This window comes from Anneissia japonica, unplaced genomic scaffold (assembly GCF_011630105.1).
Source record: "Anneissia japonica isolate Jap-2015-1 unplaced genomic scaffold, ASM1163010v1 scaffold287778_len1315358_cov176, whole genome shotgun sequence".
Lineage (NCBI taxonomy): Eukaryota > Metazoa > Echinodermata > Crinoidea > Comatulida > Comatulidae > Anneissia > Anneissia japonica.
The window spans coordinates 909,954-933,217 of NW_022702824.1; the positions used below are offsets into that span (position 1 = coordinate 909,954).

At 34.0% G+C, this 23,264-nt stretch overlaps 1 protein-coding gene across 1 annotated transcript; it reads left to right on the forward strand.

The window, feature by feature from the left end:
* Nucleotides 1–3,887: 3,887 nt before the first annotated feature.
* On the forward strand, nucleotides 3,888–22,982 carry LOC117104040 (urea-proton symporter DUR3-like). The gene is made up of 11 exons (XM_033244693.1): nucleotides 3,888–4,038; nucleotides 7,766–7,943; nucleotides 12,079–12,201; nucleotides 13,335–13,545; nucleotides 15,223–15,435; nucleotides 15,727–15,846; nucleotides 18,629–18,835; nucleotides 19,096–19,384; nucleotides 19,721–19,883; nucleotides 20,015–20,403; nucleotides 21,044–22,982. Exons 2-11 carry the CDS (start codon nucleotides 7,773–7,775, stop codon nucleotides 21,462–21,464), a joined length of 2,307 nt encoding a protein of 768 aa, XP_033100584.1. The 5' UTR covers nucleotides 3,888–4,038; nucleotides 7,766–7,772; the 3' UTR covers nucleotides 21,465–22,982.
* The last annotated feature ends 282 nt before the right edge of the window (nucleotides 22,983–23,264 follow it).

Below are 23,264 nucleotides of genomic sequence, written 5' to 3' on the forward strand. Positions count from 1 at the left end.
CTCTATGGTAGTGTTAACTCGATCGGCCTCACTTTCGACCCCTCTTTTGCCCTCCCCCTTTTCGGACATCTCTGGATCCGCCCCCGGTGCGTTTATTGTGAAAATAGCATCTGAAATTTTACTTCTTCCGAATGGTCAGATGTCCATGGTCAGTAATGGCTTATGTGCAAGGTCATTGTCACTTTGGACTCAAAAAATGTGCCACTTGGTCTCGAATTACAGGGGTCTCAGTATCAGAAGTGACCTACAGTTATATATGGTTTGTGGTGTAGGCCCTGTCTCTTATACACATCTAGATGTGTATAAGAGACAGTATATATACACTGCAAAGAAGTCCTTATGTAAATTATAAGCCTTGAACAGAATAACGGCCAGCATATTCCCACAACCAGGCCTTATAAATGAAAGAATAATATAAGCTGCCATGACGACAGTTAATGCATGGATAATTATTGCTTGTTATTAGCTAATAATACCATAATCGCTAGGCCCTCGCTAGGCCGATTTTCTCCGTTCAATAGCATGTTTGTCATTGAGGCTGTGGCTTCGACCAAAATTCTGAATGTCGTTTAATGTGGTACCGTAGTAATCGATCAATAATAGCCTATTGGACGCCGTGGTTGATGCATACCAGATAGGCCTACGACCCTCTGATCTTCGACGACCCATACTAAACCCGAACCCCATTGAATTATTAGTTAAAGCGATTTCTAATTTCACAAGGAAAATAAGTTTATTATAATTTCAGTTGAAAACTATCCCAGATATCGGAGCCAATTGAGGAACTATAAATTGCACTTCCTGAATTTTCAATTGAGAGCTACACAAATTATAATTTGTCTAAATAGGCCTATATTTTGAATTGATTTGTACTAACAAAATATACAATCAATTGAAAATATCGAATATTTAATTATAGCTCAAAATACAGTAGGCCTACAGTACAGTAAGCCTTCCCCATGAATCAAACGGGCTCTCAAATTACATAAGTCCTGGTGGTGGGCGGTGGGGTTAAAGCATATGTCCTTTCAGATGACATGCTGAAGAGAAGTGCGTAGCTCCATCTGAATCATTTATGAGTTAGTATCGCTGGAATGAAGGGTTTTCACCAGTGGGCCAGCCAGAGAACAGGACTCTCTCCCCTTCTTTCACATTTAATTGGGCATTGATAAGGATTTTAGCGAGTTTGGCTATAGTTTTGTCATTTTAATTAAGTTTTATGTATCTTTAATACGGTATTGTATATTCTTGATGTATATTTTTTGCTTGTGGTAAATTCATTCGTGATGTTTTTGTCCTGCCAAACAAAGCAATTTTCATGAGATTATATTTTAAAATCATGACATGTCTTGGCCTATGTCTATACCCTCATGGAAGTAAATTAGGACGCTATATAGAGTTAATAATGTTTTTGCTAGCTAACTGTAGCTCCCCCCACCTAATCACTGACCACCCCAACTTCACTTTGGCTCCCCTGCCAATCAGCCCCATCCCATTCCAGAGACTCCAGGTACGCCACTGCAGACTTGGGCTAGAGACTTCCTTCTGTAAGAAGTAAGCGGACCCTCTGGCAGATTCTGTCCGGTTTAAAAAAGTTTAAGAATAACGGGACCATGAGTTAAATCGGTCGAGACAGGGCCATTAATGAGCAGACAAGATAAGTGTTAACTCCTCCCCCTGAAGATGTTGTTCCCCCTCCCCTTTTGAAAAATTCTGGATTCGCTTATGTCCGTGCCCAACTGGCAAATCTTCCAGGGATCTCAGGCCTCTTCCGTTATGTCACTGGTTACTAGTGAGTGGCATTCAAACTATCTTTGAGAACTACAGGAAGCACTTAATTTTAATAATTATCTTAATAATTGTTCAAAAACCAAAAGAGCATATTGTGAGCAGGGGAGGATTTAGGGGATCTCCCCCTCTCCTTTTGAAAAGTAGTAAAAATAAAAGAAAAAAAAGGGAAAAAAATAGAAAGTATAAGAAAAAGAAAAAACTGATCGCCCAAAACGCCTCATTGAGGTTATTTTTGGGCGTCTAGAAAAAAAAAAAATCGCGGCAGCATGCCCCGGACCCTCTATGGTAGTGTTAACTCGATCGGCCTCACTTTCGACCCCTCTTTTGCCCTCCCCCTTTTCGGACATCTCTGGATCCGCCCCCGGTGCGTTTATTGTGAAAATAGCATCTGAAATTTTACTTCTTCCGAATGGTCAGATGTCCATGGTCAGTAATGGCTTATGTGCAAGGTCATTGTCACTTTGGACTCAAAAAATGTGCCACTTGGTCTCGAATTACAGGGGTCTCAGTATCAGAAGTGACCTACAGTTATATATGGTTTGTGGTGTAGGCCTACGCCTACTTTGAAAAAAAAATGTCTCGAATAAAAGAAATCTCATAAGAGGGGACTAAGTGTAGCTACTCTTGGATTGTTTGGGTTAGTGATTCCATAATTGTGTGCAGCTAGTCGGTCTTAATCATAATAATTAAATTAATGACCTTTAATTAATCAATTAAAGGTCAGTATTTAGGCCTATGTATGGGCTATCCACGTGTTTATTTTATTTTATTTATTTATTTTTTTTTGACGTAGGACCTTACATAGTATTACTAATATTTACTATAGTATTTATTTATAAGCTTTCTTTATATATACGCGTTGTGATAATAAAGTTTTATCGTATCGTATCTACTGATAAAGGACAACTAGCGACCTACGACCACTATAAAATAACAGTATGGCTAAATTCCAACAAAATGATTCCTTACAACACCAAATCTATTTAAAACATCATGTTAATTAACGGGCATGTTGCTCAATGAAGTAGATAATGCAATTTAATTTGACCTATAGTCTAGCCCTAGGGTTAAAACTAGTATTGCCGCGAAATGTGGATTGAGCGAGTGAGGCGGAATCCAACAATGCATACAATAATTAAAAGGGCTATATGTTCTTAACTATTCTGAAACCAACAACAATTTAAACTGAAGGCTTTTTTGTTTTGTTTTTGCTCTTTCTATATTATAGTTATTATAGCTTTTGTTCTATTTTGTGGGGAAAACCAATAGTTTTTTGTTCTCTTTTGTGAGGAAAACCCACATTTATTCAACATCGTTTTCAACATTACATTTTAATACTATAACATACTGTAATATAAAATTATAAAAACAAAATTGTAATTAATAAATGAAAAAATTGCTAGTACAGTATTTATTGAAGTAAAACGTCTGTAGATACCGTTTTCAATCTGTAATTTCTAAAAGTTGAGAACGTGATTGTTAAATGAGTAATTCAGAGTTGTTTTAATAACGTTTGAGGTTGTAATTGTTCTCATTTTTTTTCTTTTCTTTTGGTCACAAGTCGTCATTATTATATACCGCGAGGTTTACGAATCGCTATGATTCGAAATACAACAAACTGTTGATCATTTTAATATTATTTTTTGAACAATCGTTCAGACTATTTAAATTTCAGAAAAAAAGAAGACGTTTACAGATCATATTGTTCTTGATATAAAGGAAAATGATGGATTATAGGGCTATATATTTAAGATTTTAATTAAACGATGATTTTAGAGATGTTTATAAACGGTATATTGATGTTTCAATTGCAGCATGGCGGCGATATACTGTAGTTTCTTCGTGAAGGACAAATACAGTTTGTACTTTGACACCTAGTCAAGATGTACTGTACTGTACTCAAGCAACAAGGAAGTGCCATGAATTTGTGAGGTTGTGTACTTGATGTACTTATAATCCTCCATGATGAAAACAACACTGATACGCCGTACTCCGTCTCTGTTTACACGTTGGTCGCTCAATAATAGTGTTTGACCCATTCTCCATTTTGCTAACATCTGCATGATGAATATGCATATTTGTCCGGAGAACACGCGTATTCTGCCTTCTCATAGGACAAGCATTTAGCTCATTATGCTAATGACCAATCTTTTCTACCTGCTACGCGAGAAGAAAGAATCGGTGATCATTTCACTGGAAACGTTTGGAGCGATTTGGTTGATATTTTTACTTAAATTTCTACCAAAGGTTTGTAATTTCTATTGTTTTTTTCTACCTATTTTAACAGAACTTCTTACTTATAGTTATGTAACTCCCTGGTAGAACACAGATATTGAAAGTTTTGTACCGGCCAGTATTAACTAAATAAAGTAGCTTGTGATATCTCTGACGGAATTAACATTTTTGTCGAGTGCGAACACTAGGGGGCCTTCTTACACTACTACTATTATGGGCAGTGTGCTTTCTTCAAACTGACGATTGACATTGATAACTAGAATAGGCCCTTTTCAAATGACTATATTATTAGGCCTTCATCTCTGGTATTTCCCTGTAGCCTGGACTTTCGATAATATAAAGTCAAGAATTACACCCACATCACTAGGCCTAGTTGTAGTAGATTGGGGCATATAGAGGTATCAGATTATATAGGCCTAGGGTGTTCCTCTTTAGCCTTTGTTTGTGCATGTGTTCACAATTTTGGCGCGAACAGCCACACAAGGCCGTCGTGGGAGGGGGAACTCCTCACATTATGTGTGGCGATAATCCGCCTGCAGCAGCAGCATTAGCAAAACAAGGACCATACCAAAATCTCTGGTTGGGACAAGGAAGAAGAATCTCTGAGTAGGAAGTGGTCCGACTTAAATCGTAATGCCGGTTGTGAAACCTGGACGTTTTTAAACAAAAGCTTATTTTTTATGTTACAGTCTATATATAGGCCTAGGCCTATCCGGTCCCTAGGCAGTCTCTTGACCAACCAAGCAAGATGTAAAGCTTATTAATATTAAATTAGGGCTGCCTAGGCTAGGATAAATATATTATTTTTTCTATTCTCCCTATCTAGGGCCTAGGCTATATTGTACTTGTAGGTATTGTTTGAAGGCCTAGGTTGGGCGTGGGCTGTCAAGACTTTATGAACAAAAGGGTAAAAGGAAGTGGCAGCCAGTTTTTGATTTGGTCTAGCTACACACAGTTTCAGCAGTGGCTACTATTGTTAAATAATAAATAGGCTTTTTAGCACTTTAAATTTTTTTAATGCTAAACTCAACCACAATTAGTTTTATATGCAGTAGTGGTTTATAGTCGATTTTTTTTAAAATTCAATGTTAACAAAAACTTTCATTTTGAAACAATTGGAAGGCAGGGAAAAAGTTTTTTTAATAGCACAATGGTTTGCCAATCTGGATGGGGGAGAAGTTTTAAAGATTTTAAGCAAAACTCTTTGGCAGTCAACTCGCCCCTAGAAAACCCGCCCTTGGAAACTTGCCCCATAAAAAAATGTACACTTCCTAGACCATGCAGTCTTCAAAATAAAAATTTTAACCTTTGGTAATCAACTACATTTTCCACATACATAGAATTTTTTGAAACTTTATTAAAAAAAACCTAAACCATAATTCACCACTATAGACACTTTTTGACAAAAATGAAAAATTACAACTTTGTTACCCAATGAGAAGTAATATAGACAATGGGTCGTGTCTTATATTATTTGTTATATTTTTATTATTCTTTATTTTCACTTGACTCGCATTAATAATTTTGTTCGAAGAACATTTATATTCAGTTGTACTTCGCAGCACTTCACTTGCAATTTGCAATTTCTAGTATTAATAGTAATACCATGGCAAAGACATCTGGCTTTGTGAACGTCGCTCACTTGCATCTTTAATAATAATACAACTGATTTTTCATCATCAAATTCATAATGGTCTGAACAAGGTATGTGGATGTTAGATTTCAAGTACCTGATGATATTGATAATAAGAGTAAACACAATTTGAAGGTCGTTCAGGTAAATTTATAATAACATCCATAACTGTAAATTAATCTGAATCAATAATCTTTGTTCAGCTACAGTGTATGATGCCTACCAGTGTTTTTCGATAAATTTTTCGTAAACATAATGTCACTTAAAAAAGTAGTGATTTATCAAAGCCACTTTTGTTCAATAAGACTTCAAAGGCGATGCTTTTAATGTAAGTAGATGATGCTTAAAATAAACTCTTGATCCTGCTCTTGAAGCAATTAGAATATTGAGTACTTGGAAAAAAACAATATAGACCAACTAGGCTGATTATTTTTTTCTTGATCATAAGGATATGTGGAACGACGCTTGGGTTTTATCATTCCAGCTTTAATTAAATTCCCCGATATTATGCGTTTTTTTGTTTTACCTTATTTCTCGCATCGTTTTAAGATTTGGGCCATCCATGTACAGTATTACAGCAAGTTGAGGGATTTCCTAAATCTATTGCAAAAGTTAGAATTCTTAATTGAATCTTGATTTTTCATCTCCTGAACAACCCTTGCATTCAAATAGGAACAGGCTCTGAAGGCATAAACATTCTAGAAACATGTGTTACTAGTATTAAATTTATTAGTTGCCAACTAATAAATTATAATATCAAATAGTGCAAGTAGTAGTCTGTATTGTTTGCAAGACAAGATGTACAGGAAAAAAAAATTTACATTGCTCTAAGAGTAACACACTTAATTTTGAACTGTAAGAGAGTTTAGTACAATCATGTTTTTACAGGAAGAACAAGAGTTTGAATGCACCAAGCATAATTAGATAATATAACAATATGCATCTAATAAAACAAAAGCTACAGTATGGAAAATTATGGTTGGATACACTTTAAACTCAGCAATGTATAACATTTTCTTGGCCTTTTTTGTTGTCTGCACTTGAATTTCAGCTAATTAACTATTTGTCCTTTTGGTATTCCAAAATATTTGTGGTACACCACAAATATTTCTGAAAAAAACTTAATACAGTATATACTGTATTACTCTAGACAGGTCTAATAGATTAGAAATACTAGTATCAGATTTTCATTTGACAAAAACATGTGACATTCCTAAATATGGTCATAATCACAGTATATACTATAGGAACATTTGGACTATATATGGGCATATAACAGTTTTATGTCAATAAAAGTTTGATGTCTGTCTACCAGTATTTATCAGCTATTTTTACAACTATTCACCATATTCACTACATTTTGTTTATTCGCCATGCCACAACATTCAAATACTGTAATTAATATTTTTCAACATTGTGATGCAGTATGACCAGAATTTTCCTTATAAATAAATTAATGCAGTGAAAGCAATATTCGATGTTTTAGGAGAACAGTATCCGTGTTACAGATTTATTTGTAGTAGTAGTAGTTTGTGACCATTCTCTTGTTTAAATGATGAAATTGCACATCTTTTGCATTTTTGTGGTTGAAATAAAATGAAACTGTGGATGCTTCCTCCATAAAAGTTGAACCTGTGAGGTTAAGGTTGTTCTTTGTAAGTGTTGGTTCTTGTAGATATTTTTAGAGTTTTGATATTAATTTCCTGATCAGGAAAATGTTAATCCTCTTCAGAATTCGAACCAAAGACCCTTTGATTACAGTGCGCATACTCTGCTAACTGATGTACTACCTTGGTCTTATCTATTAGTATACTTTGTTTTCTCTATGTATTGCATAATACAATAAATTGTTATATCATGTCATATGATAGTAAACTACTGATAGATTAGAAAATCTACTGATGATGGAAATAAGAAATCAATTATATTTATCACACTAGCATGGTATATTCTGTTTAGAAATTTACCATAAAAATATTTCGAGTATATTAGCTTACGAAATTCCCGGCCATGTATTTATCACTTCAAAAAAAAGCATCTGTTAGGTATACCCTTACATTGTTTACTACATTACCATTAATGTATATTTTCTTTTTGAAAATCCAGATCTATTATGGATTTCTGCGAATCAATAGGATGGAATGGAACCATCGGCGATCTTAAAATTGACTCGGAGTCGCTTACAGTAGCCGTGGCAATTTATATTACTTTAGCATTTGCTGTATTTGCCGTTATCTTAGCCAAAGGATTCACATGGATCAGACAATATGTTTTTCAAGATAAGGTAAGAATACTTTACTGTATTGTATTGAGGAGGTTATGTGGCAAAGACAAGCCAAACCAGTTACTCATCGCATATCCTATTTCAGAGAGGCCAAAACATGCTGGGATGTCAAATTTTGGAAAACTATTTTATTGGACTAAACTAACATTTATATATCTATACATCATGCTATGCTGTTATTTTCCCCATTTTCAATGTTAAAAACTACAATTTTTAACTATTTAGTGGTAGTTTCTGCTGAGAAATTCCCAAAATCATAAACTTGTAAGGCTGATTTCTTGCACTCAAAACAGCTGTTTAAACTCTTTTAGCTTCATAAGGAAATGTCGAATTTAAATTATTCTTTTACCATTTTAGACTCTCATTTTAGTCTTTAACCCTGCATTAATAACTACCTGTACAAGTAATCATTACAGGTATCTTAGCATTAGGAGAATAGGCCTTTAATATAATAATATTTAATTATATGATTTTTGATATTACAAATAAAAAATGCTGAAAACTTCAAGTATTTTATGACCCATTTTGAGTCTGTTAAAAATATGTATTTTAATAATGTAGTAGCATGCATATTATTGGTTTTAATCAAAATAATTAATCTACTATATTTCAGAAACATAGCATGAGGGTGAGTGAAATGCGACAAACATCCCTGTTTTACACTAACATAATATTTATTACTGTATTAATGACTAAAAATGTTGCGACGAGTAATTGGTTTGGCTTGTCTTTGCCACATATAGAGAACAATGATTGATTAGCTATTGATCCATCATGCTCACCTGTACATTAAAAAAGAATTGAATCATTCTGCCTGTACAAGTAATCATTGCAGGTATCCTAGCATTAGTAGAATAGGCCTATTATAATAATAATAATAATTAATATAATTTTGATATTACAATTAAAAACATGAAGTATTTTATGAACCATTTTCAGTCTGTGCTAAAAATATGTATTTTAATAATGTAGCAGCATATATATTATTGGTTTTAATCAAAAAATGTAATACTGTATCTACTAAACATTGCATTAGGGTAAGTGAAATGTGACAACTCCAGTGCTACAATAAACTAATATTTTACAACCTTGCTGTATGGTTTTCATAGTTTTTCTCATAAATTTGATTGATAATACAAAATGAGATGACAAAACTAAAATTAAAATATAATATTTCCAATAGAAAGTAAAGTGCGAGCATTACATCATATTTCGTAATGATTCAATGATTTTAAGTTTGTTTTAAAATTAAAATATAATATTCACTATAGAAGCTACAGTGTGAATGTTGCATCATATTTAGTAATTATTCAATGGTTTGTCATACATAGGCAAATGATAGCTGTGATCCCTGACAATAAAACTGGCTTTTAGTTGGTTGCTTTTGAAATAAATATTTCAAAAGGGTAAGATGATTTAATGACAAAGGATTCCAGCTAGTAGTCGACACCCATAATTTGTAATGGTGATGTCGCACTGCTGGCATCTGATTGGATGACCTTTGATCCCTTAAAACCCGGACAGCAATAGGTTGATCCGGAAGGAAGTTGCCAATCCCATGAATAGACAATACCAGTATGGTACTGCATACTAGATCCTAAAGTTTCTGCACATTCCTAAAGTATTTTGTAATCACAAATTTTTTCAATTTGTTTCCCTTTATTTTGTAATTTAGATTGTGTAGAAATACTCTTAAGCCAAATAAAATTGTTAGTTTCCCGTCTAAGATTTGAAATTATTTTTGGGCGAGGTACTGTCTACTAAATTTGCCATACTGTCTATACTACATAGTAGTAGTATTAAAACAGACTTTTATTTTAATCAATTGTTTCAAAAATGTAATATTGTAGGCTTACTGTATGTTACATACAATATCTGAAACATATTACAGTAAGGCAAGGCTTTTTTATTCCTTGTTTCGCATTTGTTTTTGTTAAGGTTGTCAGAGGATGGTGGAAGAAAGATAAAAATAAAAAAACTTTGTTTTCTTATTTAGCAAATAGTTAATGCCAAAAACATCCAGATGGAGAAAATAAAAATAAAATGTTATTGGTGAATGTGAAATAGGATGGTTAAATGCTTCAAAATTAGATCTCATTTCAGCAGATGGCTTAATAAAAATAATGAAACTTTTTTTTTTCTTAAATTTAAATTTTTTAGTTGTGGCAGGTATGCTAATTGGCCAAAAATAACATTTTATTTTTATTCAAAATTATCAATATTCACAGTGGGCAGGGTTGCTAAACAAAGTATAAAAAGTCTCGCCTAACTGTAAAAAACTGGGATTTTCAGATTTTTATTTTCCATGAAAAGAGAATTTTTTGTCATGAGACTCCGAAATATGATAAGAGGGTGGGGATGTGAGGCAATTCAGTTTATTGGCCTCATCTTTGAAGGTTTTTTGTTCAATAATTTTAGATTTTTTAATTAAATAGGTTAATCTTTGACATATTTGGTGCTTTTACACTGGTGATTAAAAAGTCTAAAAAAATAAAAAATGTATACCATTACCATTGCGTATGCCATTACCATTGCAAGACTTTAAATCATTGGTTCACAAACTTAATTTTAACGATCGGCAGTAAAGGACAGGATTTAGCAAATTATTTTTGCCATAAACATCCAAATGGTTTAGAAAATAAAAATAAAATTGTACTGGTAAATCTAAACAGTGTACAGTAATGGGATGGTTATATTTAAATTTATATAAGTAGGAAGAAATCTTATTTTTGAAGATTTCATGGCATTGGCAAGCGGTAATAAAAATATTGTGGCAGTGGGTGTGCTAGTTGGGCAAAAATAACATTTTATTTCATTTATTTTTAAAATTTTTTATTCAAAATCATAGTCATTGGCAGTGTGTTCGCTAAACAATTCATAAAAAGTAGTCTTGCACTTCAAGATTGTTTCATTGTAACACAAAATTCAACCTTGTGCGTTGTTTTTTTTGTCCATTAAAACGCCAATCAATAAATACATTGTTATGTTAATCTTGACTTTCCATGGCTAATAGTGATTATCATCTATCATCAGTATGCCATAGCAATGTTTTCCAACCATACATAAGACCACACCTTGCTGTGAAGCCTTATCCCATTGGCCATTTTACAGTACTTAACAATTATATTTTACATTGCAAAATCGATGCTTTATTGGGAGCAGTTGCTACAGCGGTTCTAGCGCTCTCTCAACCACAAGGTCGAAGGGTACCTTCGCTGTGAATTTTGCTCGTGTCATTGGGCAAGGCACTCCACCTGTGTCATATTGAGTCAATATCGGCATTAAATTGCGAACATGACTGGAATACTCCAATGGGAGTGTGGAGGAGGTTTGCCAAATTATGTATCCAGTGACCAAGTGTAATAATAAAAAAAAAACATCGCTACTGACAAGTAGCAAAAGACAAATAAAATAAATTCCCTTAGTTTTTTTTTTAATTTATAAAACAGTAGGTTAATTCTTTTATTTTCCACTAGTTCTCCACAACATGCAGCCCAGATTACACATAGATTACGATGTATATAGTACCATAGTAGTGTCAACACAACGCCAGGTGGCACCCTCTTTCGCCATTCCAATGGTTTGTCAGTGGAGAAAATGGTGTCCGGTGAACGCATTTTGCAACGATAGCAACAGATTAGTTATCACATGGTATCGTGACGTAACACTGTAGTACTCTATATTAGGCCCAAAAAAATAAATATATTTTTTTTCACCCTCGCACTCATGCCTTCTGTAGTACTGAAAATAAAATATTTTAGAATTTTTTTTTAACAATAAATAGTAGATTTTGTTTATATTATGTCAATAACGTTTTACTTTGAATATCAATGCACCAGCAAACAACCCAATGGTAATATTTTGCTTCAGTAAAGTTTAAAAAGAAAACCATTGATATGTAACGATTTGAAAAGATACAATTTTTTTTTTCTTGCCTAAATGTTATAGATATAGTTTATATTTCATTATGACTGCAAAAACTAGTTTCAAAGAATTTTAATGTAGCTTGTGGTTGATTTCACAGAAGCAAAGTAAATATTTATTTTTACTTTGCCTTAAGCAGGATGAAATATTTAAACAGTTTCCTGTTTCCCTGTTCTATCTGTACTCATAAATCTTACTAATTTATTTACAGGACAACTTGGACACAAGTTTCGATGCAGGGGGAAAAGTTAATATCGGTATTACTGCAGCAACGATTGTTTCACAGTGGACATGGGCAGCAACGCTCCTTCAGTCCTCATCGGTTGCAGCTAAGGTTCGTTTTTTTTTTTTTTTTTAACAGTACATTTATAATGCCCTGCTCTTTACTTGACACTTGATACATAGTTAAATAATAACAGATGTAGACAAGGTTGTGAATTTTACAGGGTCACTTCTGGAGCAGGGTCACTTTTGGAGTGGAGGTACCGAATGCATTGTAAACATGTTATCATATTATCGGTACATAGTGGTCTTTCATACTCAGTTGCCAATGTTGATTTTAATATTCATGAGTAAAGGCTCTTTGAAGATTAACCCCTGAACTCTTGACGTCTTCTTTGCCAATAACATACATGAATTATCAATTATGAGGATGTTAGCTCAGTACAAAAACAGAATTGAAACAAAAAAAAAATTGTTTTTCCTTTAAATCTGATGAAATGTCAGCAATTTCTGAAAATTTCACGCCTTATTTGATTCTTGGTAGATCACCTGAGGTTACAAAAATGTTTGTTTCATTTATTTATTTGACCTTAATAAAATAATACCGTTTGAGTGATGATAGTTTAGTTTATCTGTGAAATAATTTTTTTTTTCATTTTTGCATAGATTAAGCTCTTACTGTAAATCTTTATAGATACCATTTCATTTGCTAGGATTTTTGAGTGATTATTTTTCTTTGTACAGTACTATTATACCATTTACTTTTGATGACTTATAGACTAGAATCATAAATATTGTGTAGTAAAGACATTTAGAGCCCTTTGTATTTTGTACTTTAGATACCATCACTTCTGTAGGATTTGTTGCGAGTTTATTTATCTTTGTATTCGTGCCGCTTTCCTGTTATAATAACCTACTGTATAGTTGGAAGAACCAAAGTATCTTAAATTTTATATTGTAAAGACAGGTTTAATCCATTTGTAAATGCCATCTATTTTGTTAGGATTTGTCATGCCAGGTTATAATCCTGGTTGGGCCAACCTTGTTTTTTTAATTTATCACGCTCACATTTTTCTTAAGAGTTTTTACAACTTTTATTATATCATGGTTTATATAATATGTTACTTATGAAATAGCAATAGTGATTTACAACTTTTATTATCATGGTTTATATAATATGTTTAACTTGTGAAATAGCAATAGTGATAGCAATTTAATGATATGATTTGTATCTGTTAACTGTAGTACGGCATTAGTGGTCCATTCTGGTATGCTGCAGGAGCAACCGTCCAGCTGCTGCTATTTGCAGCTCTATCAGTCCAGTTGAAAATCAAGGCCCCTGGAGCCAAGACCTTCTTACAAGTGACGTACGCACGATTCGGATCAAAAGTTCATCTTGTTTTCTGTTTTATGGCTCTGCTGACCAACTTTATCGTCACCGTAATGATGATGATGGGTATGTTTCAAGATATGACTTAAGAGCTTCGTATCCGAAATTAAATTGACTGTAATTGTTAATAATGAATTTTGATGTTTGCCATTTCTTCCTACAATAACAACCAGCCATGTATGGCCAAGATTTTAATTCATTACGACATTATCACCTTCTTGCATCCGTGTAGCAAATTGATAACTTGGTCAATAGGTGATTCCCTTTTTATTTTACTGGGAAACATTTAAAATTAAATAATTTATAGGGATAGACATATGGATGTCATAATTATTCCCTGAGGTACTATGATCGTTCACCGTTCACCACTGCAGTGGAGGTGGCAAAATATCGAAATTAGATTTTCAGTGTTTGAATTGTGGTAGAATAACAAACAAGGTCATTTACTGTGTTGCCAAGATAAACTTTTCCACAGACCTGTAATGATGCTGTATGGAAAATAATAATCCAATACAGGTACAAGTTAAAATATTTTAAAAAAATATCGCCTAAGCTTTCTCAATTATTAAATCAAATTGATACAATATAAGCAAACACATTGTTTTATTGTACTTATAAATTATATCCACTGAAGTAAAGAAGGCCACTTGGTACAAAAGGTATGCAAGGTATGCTGTAATTAATTAAATGATTGCGCCTCCATGATTTCCAATTTCTGTTTCATCCATTGCACCATGGTTGCACCAGATGTTATTTTGACGGCAACATAAGCAATGATAATGGAATTAAAATCAATAACATAATTTGTATTGTTAATCATAGAGAAGTTTATGTTATGTTTTTGTCGCATCAGAAATTTAATAAATAAAAAAATATTAACCCTCGCATATCTTCTGTACTTCAGTACAAGCATAATTATATGCACAGTGGTCTATTTTTAACATGTAATTTGCGAGTTTCCTGTTTGCTACTGATGGAGAATAAATTAAATCGTTGACAAGCGAGGAAAATGTTGGTAATGCGTGCTCTCATCAATAATAAATATCTCCCTCGAGACACACTAGTCTTTCGTATGCAAGCCTATTCCTAACATTTTCTGCGTCATTCAGATCCCATTTCATCTGGAAGAAATGTTATACAAGGACACCCCTCCCCCAGGGGCATCCCTCTTTTGTGTTAACAGTGAAAACTAACATTAAAATGCTCAGTGAATAATGTTGGGTGTCATAGGCTTTCTGGACTCTGGCAAGATTTGACATAACAAGAAATTCAACAAAAGATTTTTTTTTTTTTTTTCTTTATTTTTCCAAGATTTTTCACGAATCAATAATTCATTTTTAGTTGGAAGCTACAGTATAACATATTGGAATATAGAAATTAAGCAGTTTTGTTTGATGTAGATTTGTAGGATATCTATTTGAATGTTATGAATGTATCTGTATTTTATACATTGAGAAAAAACAACCTTTTCTATTTCCCCATTGAAAATTTAATGTAAAACCTTGATTAAATTATAAAGCTTGTTTCACACATTTTGATGTGACTGATACTTTAGGATGCGACATGACACTCATGGCCATATATGGGCAAATTATTAGTCACAAAGAAAACTCAGTGTGGGCAGACCTTTGTTTCCAAGGTTTAAAAAAAAAAAAAATTTTTAACCGTTTTTTGTTGTTGAACTATTCCCACATTCTCAAAAGCTCACTGAATATTTTGGTTTTCTTTTTTTTTCATTTACAGGTGGTACCGCTGTGATAATGAATTTGGTGCCAGGTTTTAGCCTTGAAATGGCTTCGCTCATCCTGGCAGCAATGATTGGCAGTTACACATTTATTGGAGGCTTGGGCGCTACATTTTACATGTCTTATTTCAACACCGGTATCATCTTCATCGGCTTACTCGTCTTTCTCACCAAAGTATATGTCAGTACGGCTGATCAGGATTTCCCTCTTGGTATGTCACCGAGTTGTTTTTTTTATCGTAGTTTTAAAATGTTTTATATATTTAAATGATTGCTTGTGTATTTATGTATGCTTAAAGACTCCAAATAATAGTTTAAATTCATGGGTTACTTTTTAACAATGTTTTTATTTAACTATTAGCTTACTTAGGCATGATGTACCTATATTTGGTCATGATGTGATTGACCATATTTGGGCATGGCGCATAGCTTTCTCAATGTCAAATAAAATTAGGTACTTTGGATAGGGCTTTACAAATATAGATTTTTTTGCTATGTTACAGGTTCTGTTGATCGAGTGTATGAATATATTACGTGCGGTGAGGTCACTGCCAATTCGAACGAGAGATATTTCTCGTTTTTGTCAACTAATGGCCTTATGTTCGGTATTATAAATCTTGTTGGTAAGTAGTGTTAATTCACCTTTCACATTTTTGTATATCGAACATTAAACTGGTAAGATATGTTGAAGATTTTATGCTTCTACTTTCATGGAAACCATTTCAATAGGAGCGTACAAAGAGGGATAATTATTTGGGGGTTTAATCCACCGTTTTTTCCAACCAGAACGATTGTAATTTTAGGGCACAAAGTATTTTAAATTTGACAGTTTATCCCCTTCCCCTCACAACATTTTAACATGTCTGTCCACAAATCTCCAATTTAAGGTTGTTTTATGTTCCCTATATTGCTTTTGAAACAAAAATATATAATTTAGTATAAGCCTGTCCACAGATATTAATATCCATCCAACTTTTCTATTATCCTTTTCCCCAAATCACAAGTTTTTTTTTTCATCAGAAACCAGTTTATTATACTGTACCATAATTTAATAGGGTTATATTTTTTGTAACTAATTAATACTATTAATTGTATGTAGCTACGTTGTTTTTATTATAGTTTATATATATTTTGTAAAAAAATTACAATCCCTTGCTATATTCTATACTAATCATCCTTCATTGAAACTTAATGTTATTTTAAGGTCGCATAATTCAAATCTGAATATTCCTGTATAGAATTGGATAAGTAAACATGTATTCATTATAAATACACATAAATACAAGAGAAAATACAGTACAAGTTTAATTTGTCATTAATTTTTCAGATATTTTTTGGGATCTCTCATTGTTAGCATTAGAGCCTGGTAAAAATAACCTACCTTCCATAATTGCAGAAAGCCATCTTGTATTCTCTCTTGTATTTTTGTATCCGTTTCCTCAATTTGAAGCATCAGTTGTAAACGTTTTGAGGAGTTAACTGCATTTTGATAAAACAAAATATATATATTTTTTGTATATGTGCACATTTTATCTAAAATTGTATACAGAGTGCACACCGGTGTACCAGTATGCGTTTTGGAAGGCTTACAAGACTTAACCCACACTTTGGGTGAGAAGTAGTTTTATTTTTTTGTTATATTATTTTTTTTTATACTCCAAAGTAATATGTAATTATCAATGCTTAGTAACTACTTAGTGGTGAGAAAAGATTGTATTGTGAGGAAAAGATTAGATGGTGGCTGATGGTTAATGAGGTGGTGGCGGATGGCTCATGAGATTGTGGCGGGATGGCTCATGAGATTGTGGCGGGATGGCTCATGAGATGGCACTGGCAGATGAGGTGGCGGTGGGAGAGTGGAGATGTGGTGGCGGCGGTGTGGTGTTGGCGAGGTGGCGGCAGGAGTGGAGATGAGATGGCAGCAATTGGTTATTGATGAGGTGGCGGTTGTGAGTGTGGAGATGAGGTGGCAGGGGGTGTGGTGGATGAGTCGGGGGAGGAGTGTGGTGAGGTGACAGTGGATGGGTAATGAGATGGTGGCGAAAGATAAAGTGTGGAAAGATGGGGGGTAAGATTGTGGGATCACATCAACTAAGTATTTCGTCGGCGTTAAATCGAAGAAATCGTAGATATCTACGTTTTTTGAATTATTTTTCGTTATCGATCAGTATTCTGCACCTACTAAGTTCCTTTCAGTGAAGGACTGTTGGATATTGTATACAGATAGACACCGTTCTTTCCATTGGGACGTCTGGCACCACCGCTGCAACATTGAGAGGCGTACCAAGTCGGCAGAGATACCGTCGGTAATTGAATCGCTTTAAGCCACAATGACCGAACGAGTTAAGGCACTCTTTTGTGTCAAAAATATAATAAAATTGGTTTCCATCCCATTCATTGGACATGGTCATTTTACATCATATGCTTTCAAAAAACTATATACCAACATTGTCACAAGGTTGCAAGAAAATTAATTTTTCTTTCGGATTCCCACTTGCTATCTTCATGATTCCTATCTTAATGATTCCCATCATCCAAAATTGACATCCATCACAAAAAAGCTATCAACATTTTACATATGACATTTGCTTTGTTACTGGTGGCAGTATAAGCCTATATCAAAGAACGTTTATTTTGACATCTGAAATCAACATTGACATCCATCACAAAAAATTTTACAAAACATTTTATTTAAAACATTCTTCCTGTTACTGGTGAAGGTATCCTAACTAACAGCCTATTTCAAAGAAAATTTATTTTTACGTCATCTGAAATCATCAACATGGACATCCACCTCAAAAAATTTATAAACACTTTATGTAAAACATTATTCATGTTACTGGCAACAGTATCCTAACTAAAAGCCTATTTCCAAGAACATTTATTTTGAAGTCACCTGAAATTAAATAACCATTTCACATTTAAGTAACAAGATGTCTTTAAAAACCTATGTATGTTTTATTCAAGATTAAATTAGTCTCTCTTTCCCCTTCAGGTCATTATAATTTTCATTAAAAACCTATGTATGTTTTATTCAAGATTAAATTAGTCTCTCTTTCCCCTTCAGGTCATTATAATTTTCATGATTTCACGTTCTGTCGTTAATTCATGCATTCTTGTTCTTGCATTCTATGTTAAAGCTAAATTGTTTTCAGGAGACTTAATCACTTATAAAATAATAAACTAACCATTTATCTTACCTGACAGTGTTAGGAAATGTGTAGATAGTTTTACTATATTTATCATTGATGCCTTTATTTTATATTGTGCAAATTTAAAGTTGCTACTAAAATGTTAATAGAAAAACATCCCAAATAATTTATTTTCCCAATTCTAGATTAGATTTATTATTTCATTTACTGTTTTAAATACTTTGCTAACATGGTTTACCTGTACTACTTATAGGTAACTTTGGAACGGTGTTTGTTGACCAGTCCTACTGGCAGAGTGGCGTAGCAGCTAAGCCTAAGCAAGGCATGTGGGGCTTCATCTCCGGAGGCCTTGTCTGGTTTGCAATCCCATTCACCTTTGCTGCTACCATGGGCTTTTCATTTTTGGCCCTTAGCTCTTACAGTGGAGAGCAGTTGATCTCTGATGACGAAATTGAGCAAGGTAATCATAATAATTCCTGGTTGATGTAAATGTTTGTGTCATAAATGTGTGTTGCAATAAAAAAATATTGAATAGTGAGCAAGTCATCTTAATAATGAACATAATTTAATAAGTCAAATATAATTTAATAATAATCAAATTAACAGTCAAATTACAAACTAGAGAAAATAACTAATATTTAGTTTTATTTTTGGAAATTGCTAGATGATTTTCATAAGAAAGATGCCTGAAATATGAAATATTAAAAAATTTGTTCCCAGGACTAGTTGCTCCAACCGTTTCCCGAGCATTGATGGGCTACTACGGAGAAGTTTTGATGTTTATCATCATACTGATGGCTGTGACGTCGACAGGATCAGCAGAAGTTATCGCCATAACATCAATCTTGGTGTACGATCTCTACAAGATTCACTTGAGACCATACAAGGCATTGGATAACCCCAACGCATGTGAGATATGTGGAAAGAACCGTGGACGCAAAGCAAAGGATTTCGACCAGTGCCAGTGCGTGAAGAAATCCGAATGTTCATATTGCATCAACGATGACTGGTAAATACGATTTCAAATGGCATAATACGCTTATTGGAAGAATTTTTTTGCAATCAAGTAAAGCTGTTTTCTGTCTGAGCCACTACCATTCTGATTCTTTTACTTTGTGCATTATATTTTTACTTAGAACTTCGACCTAATACATCAGAGTTCTATTTGTCATTTACAAAATTTGTTATTGAGTACAGCGGAGCACTGTGCGGTAACAATTGAATACTTAAGGCGTCCGTGTGGTGCTTTACCGTAGAATTGACTCAGAAGGGTTAATTGATCCAGTAACATAAAATAACTCATGTTGATGAAATCTAATTATTTTGATCATTTTACATATTACAGCCTCCGCAGTTCATGCAACGATGCCATTAAACCAAACTACAAATGTACTGTGCATGGTGAATACAGATCGTACCTAGACTTCCTCGGAGATAAACGTGATTGGTGCGTGGTGCTGGTGTCACTCGCCAATGTACCCATTACATTGGTGTTTGATTTACTAAATGTAAGTATCAACTTGTGACTGATAATTTTATTTACCAATTTCAACACTAAAATAATTCCCAATATAGTGGCCACTGTCTTAAATTTTCTTCTTTAGCTTTAGTTGATGTTTTGTAAAAATATATTTTTCAGTTGAAGATGGGATGGCTTTACACATTTATGGGTATCCCGATCGCCTCAGCTGTGGTACCAATCATCCTCAGTGTTACATGGGGAAGACTAACCGGGGCCGGCATGATGATCGGTGCTATTGGTGGAATGATATTAGGGTTAGTAACGCTACTTGTTACGTCATGCTTAGAAGAGGGCGGACTTAGTAATGGAATGTTCTTCGAAAACACCGGCAAAGAATTCAATATGTTGATGGGTAACATTGTGGCTATCGTCGCAGGCGCAGTTTTTTGCATTGCCACATCGTTAATCCAACAAAAGCCTTTGACAGAAGAAGAGGAAGAGGAGGTTTGGGAGAAGACGCGTGACATTGACAATCCGCTGATGCCATGGAGTGAGCATTATACCAGGTAAGAATCAAAGTGTTGTAATGTGTAAACGGGTGGCTCCCATATATTCTAGTACTACATAAGACCTTGAATAGAAGCCCTTGGCTTCTTTTTATCTCGCTCATTGATGGGCATCTTTTCGAGATGGGCTTCTTTTCGAGATTACTTTTGCAAAAACTAAGAGGGAGTGCTTCTTTTCAAAATGAATGCTGTAAATATTTGGAATTGCTATGAAATTTGAAATTATGTTCTGTATTGATACTTGCATGCTATCATCATGAAAGATCTCGAAAAAAACCATTGGAAGCCATGGGCTTCTTTTAGAGATGGGTTTTGTTTTTTCAGACTAAAGGGTGCTTCATTGCGAGATGGGCTTCTCAAGATTAATCCTATTGGGCTTTTATTCGATGTTTTACCTTATAGTATTAAAAAATGGAGAAGTAATTACATAACATGTATTGTGAAAAATATATAGTTCATCAAACGTTAAAAAATACATCAATAAAAAACCTAGTGGGGGAAAAGCTAATCATAAAGCATCAATAATAAAAAGATAAAAAAAAAAAAAAATTGTTTTTGGTGATACATCAAGATATACTGTAAATCATTATAAATTATAAAATGTAATAATGGTTTGTTTTTCTCTTATTATTTATTACAGAGAGTTCAACATCCCAATACATCTAAGCACAGACCGCCCGACTCTTGCTCAAATGAAACAAGTGTTTAGAAAGACCAAGATGGTCTCAATTGGTATAAGTATAGTTCTGTCCATTCTCCTTGTCATCATTTGGCCGGCAGTCATGGCTTCACTTGGAGATCTCACCTTAGGCGAGTTCACCTTCTGGATCGGGTTATCGCAAGCGTGGGCCTACACAGCTGGCACTTTCATCATCGTAGTACCACTGGTACTGGAATTGCACGATATCTATATACATTACAGAAGGTTAAAATACAGGGGAATGAAGAACGAAGATGTTAATGGCGTCGAGTTGGGAGACAAGGTCAAAGATCATGCAACCCCCGAATTGCAAGTGTTTTTACAAAATGGCGATGTTTCCAAAAAGGAACCTGTGGCTTAGTTAATTGAAATTAATTTTATATTGCACAACATCAATGAGGAGATGATTATGTTCAGTGTTCCTCAAACCGTACAATCGAAAATACTGTAACATATTTCAATGAAAAACCCAACTTGTGCTACCACGTGTACTAATATCAACCTGTACAAAGCACATGGTAATGTGTACTAAGACTAACTTGCACTATCGTCCCATTTGTGCTCTTTAATTCCCATTTAAGGAAGATTTGTATTAATGCAACAGGTGACAATGCGACTGTATTATATATTTATATTATTTAAGCGTCTGCAGTCATTATACAGTAACCTTATTTTTGCAATACTTTTGATATTCGTAGTTTATCTTAAAATTATAAGGTTTACAGAGAAATTTTGGACGCAAGTTGCACAAACAGACTTATAGTTCGCTGTCCAGATTTCAAGGAGTAATTGGACCGGGGGAAAAGAACTTAGCGCTTCGTAACTGAAAAGAAAGGCGCTATGCAAATAGCAAGTAAAACTTTGGTCGGCACTGCTCAAGTTTAATTGTGTAGTTTCTAGTAGATAAACAAGCACAAATTGTGTGAGGCACATTGATTGGAATTGAGACTAAAATAGTGTAGTACGAATGAAATGCTTTAAGGTGTAAATAAGAGCACTGCTTGCATTTTGTCTTGAAGTAGCTTCATTGCTTACAAACTGTAACAAAAAAATATTTTTTATACTGTATTAGTTTCAAAGCATTGACACTGTAGAACTTTAGAAGGGCATTAGGCAGTGCCCAGGCATTCACTCAACCTTTACCCTCAGTTAAAGGGGTCAAAGGTCTCTAAAGTTAGGTGGGAACAGTCTTATTTTTTTTTAATGAAATGTTTATTGTACTGCAATTTTATCTTTTAACTGCAAGCGATTTGTGTTTACTTATATAGATGTATTCCAATTTTGTTTTGCTTCGGACTTGAAAAATACGTCATATTTAAACCAAGTAAGAATATACTGGTGTATTTTATACCCAATTACCGGTTTTCTGTAGCCTCTGGATTTGTTTAGAGAATTTTATTTCATCATTGTAGTCATGCACATTACTTAAAAATGTAATGTACAAAAATTTCCTCAAAATGCTCCATCAGCAAATAGTTGCTGTGGGCTAGGCATGGGTCAGGTAACTCGAGAGCAAAAAGCTTGCTGTCGAGCCTGGGATTTACAAAAGCAGTGGAAGATCCTTTCTACAGCAACTGCTGTTGGTGCTTTCGAACTTGTAATTTGCTTCCTGTGCAGTGGCGTATCAAGGGAGTTTTGAAATAGAGGCTAAAGTGGGGCCGGGGGGTGGGCGTGTGATAAAGTGTGGGGTACTATCTAGCAAAATAAAGTAATAATTGTTTTTTTATCTACTTTGAGTAGCAGTGCGCCCACCTAGATACGCCTCTGTTCTGTCAAGGTGATAAATTGATTGATCTGGATAGCATAGTAGAGTAAAATCTTAACTTAATGTTATCTTGTTATTCCGTTAAATAAACAAACCACACAGCTGATACCTGTATTCCATTCCATTTATTTTGTTTTTACAATGTGGCCGATCCGTAGCAAAACAACGCAACTTTAAATATAAATAGTTTGCAACATGGTAATAAATTGTTGTACCCTTCTGTAATTTGTCAGGACTAAATATCAATAGACATTACAATTACTGTATAGATAAAATTTTAATTACAACCGTTGGTTACTTGCAAAGTTATTGCCAATATTCACAGTTATGCTGTGTACCTTGGAAACATGTCGGATGTGGTATTGTTGCAAGTGAAACAATTCTTTCGAATTGACC

Bases quoted from the DNA above. Each gene is read 5' to 3' on its own strand.
- LOC117104040 (XM_033244693.1), top strand. From the start codon at position 7,773: ATGGATTTCTGCGAATCAATAGGATGGAATGGAACCATCGGCGATCTT. The intron at 19,884-20,014 runs GTAAGTATCAAC...TATATTTTTCAG, and splicing joins TGGTGTTTGATTTACTAAAT to TTGAAGATGGGATGGCTTTA. The intron at 20,404-21,043 runs GTAAGAATCAAA...TATTTATTACAG, and splicing joins TGGAGTGAGCATTATACCAG to AGAGTTCAACATCCCAATAC.